The 1,645-nt window shown below is 54.8% G+C and overlaps 1 protein-coding gene across 1 annotated transcript; it reads left to right on the top strand.

Annotated features, from left to right (window-relative positions):
* The first annotated feature begins 440 nt into the window (after nt 1-440).
* On the top strand, nt 441-1,025 carry LOC145947919 (uncharacterized). Its single transcript, XM_083057682.1, has one exon. The coding sequence runs from the start codon at nt 441-443 to the stop codon at nt 1,023-1,025; it is 585 nt and encodes a 194-aa protein (XP_082913808.1).
* Nucleotides 1,026-1,645: the final 620 nt, after the last annotated feature.

The following is a 1,645-nucleotide window of genomic DNA, read 5'->3' as shown; positions in this document are numbered from 1 at the left end:
GCCATCGAAAGATCTCAGATAAAACAAATTTTTTTTTTTTTTCGAAAATATGCATATATTTCTTCTTTCTCGAAAACTATAGGAGATACAAGGTCCAGTTACGGGCTATCTTGTTCCTCTCTTCGAGCCCTACAAAAAAGTATTAGGACTTTTTTATAAAGGACTTATTGTTTTCGAGTTATTAATATTTCTTTTTTTTTCGTCCCTGAATGTTGCGTAGTTATTAAAAAAAATACAAAATAAGTATATATCAATCGATGGAGAATCGAAAGTTATGCATTTTGAACTATACGATTTTTTTTTTTTTTTTTTTTTAAGTCTCATAACTTTTGAAAATCATACACTACAAGTGTACTCCAATCGACACAGAATGAAAAGTTATGAATTCTGAACCAGCTTTTTTTTTTTTTTTCTTTTTTTCCCAAGTCTCATAACTTTTGATGGGGTTAAGTCTCATAACCAGGCGGGGCCTGGCCCTGACACCGAAAGCGGCAGAAGTGGGCCGGCAACGGGCAAGACAGCGCGCGGTGGAACGATGGTCGGAGGAACTACTCCGACCGAGGGCCGGTCTGCGCGCTGTCCAAGCAATTCAGCCGGTTCTATCGGATTGGCTGTCGAGAGATTTCGGACTCTCTTATAGGATTGTGCAGGTGCTCACCGGGCACGGGTGCTTCGGTGAGTACCTGCACGATAAGGCGCGGAGGGAGCCAACGACGAAGTGCCACCACTGTACGGAGGTCAGGGACACGGCGCAACACACAGTGGAATTCTGCCCAGCATGGGCGGAACAGCGCCGTGCCCTGACCGACGCAATAGGGGGAGATTTGCAGCTCTCCAGCATGGTCAAGGCCATGCTGGAGAGCAAAGAAAAGTGGAGCGCCGTCGCCTCCTTCTGCGAGGACGTCCTAACGCGGAAGGAGGTGGCGGAAAGGGAGAGAGAGGAAGACCCGGACGCCGACCCGATGCGTCGCAAGAGGGCTGGCGTCCGGCGAAGGAGATTCGCCGCAGCCGCGGCGAGAGGATAGCGGGAAGGAGTTGTGCGAAGGAGGTGGGATCGGGGGAACAGTGTTCCCTCGATCCCGCCTCGGAGGCGGGGGGGGAGAGTCGTTCCTCTCGGGGGACGACTCCTCCCCTTGCGAGGAGGTTCTCTCGGGGACCGTGGCCGAATCCCAACCCCCTCCGGGGGCGGAGGGAGCCCGATCCCCGGGAGAAAACCAAAAGAGAGGCGGAACGGAGGGGACACGATCCTCGCCTCACGGGGCGAGGTCCACGGTCCCCTCCCTTCCGCTTAGGGATACTCCCTCTATCGAGGGGTCTCCCAGGAGGTGTCCCCCGTGTCACGGCCGAATCCTAACCCCCTCCGGGGGCGGAGGGAGCCGTGATACGAGGGGGCGGAGGGCTAGCAGGATCTTTGGAGCGGGGGCTCCGGAGATCCATTGCACGCGGGCTCTCACGAGGGGGAAGAGAATGGGTGGCCCCATTCTCTTCCTTCCAGGACCGGGGTAAAACCCGGACCTTTTATCAAGGTTTGGAGCGCAAGCTCAGCGTGCAGCGGCCCCGGCGTATGCGAAAGCGATTCCCGGGGCTGCTGCACAAGCGCTCAGAGGGCCACCGTGTGGTTTTAGTGGGTCGGGGGAGTCCCCGG

The sequence above is a fragment of the Prenolepis imparis genome, unplaced genomic scaffold, assembly GCF_030444845.1.
Source record: "Prenolepis imparis isolate NDT839.2.m4 unplaced genomic scaffold, iyPreImpa1.0 SCAF_185, whole genome shotgun sequence".
Taxonomy (NCBI): Eukaryota; Metazoa; Arthropoda; class Insecta; order Hymenoptera; family Formicidae; genus Prenolepis; species Prenolepis imparis.
This window is presented reverse-complemented; position numbering and strand designations above follow the sequence as displayed.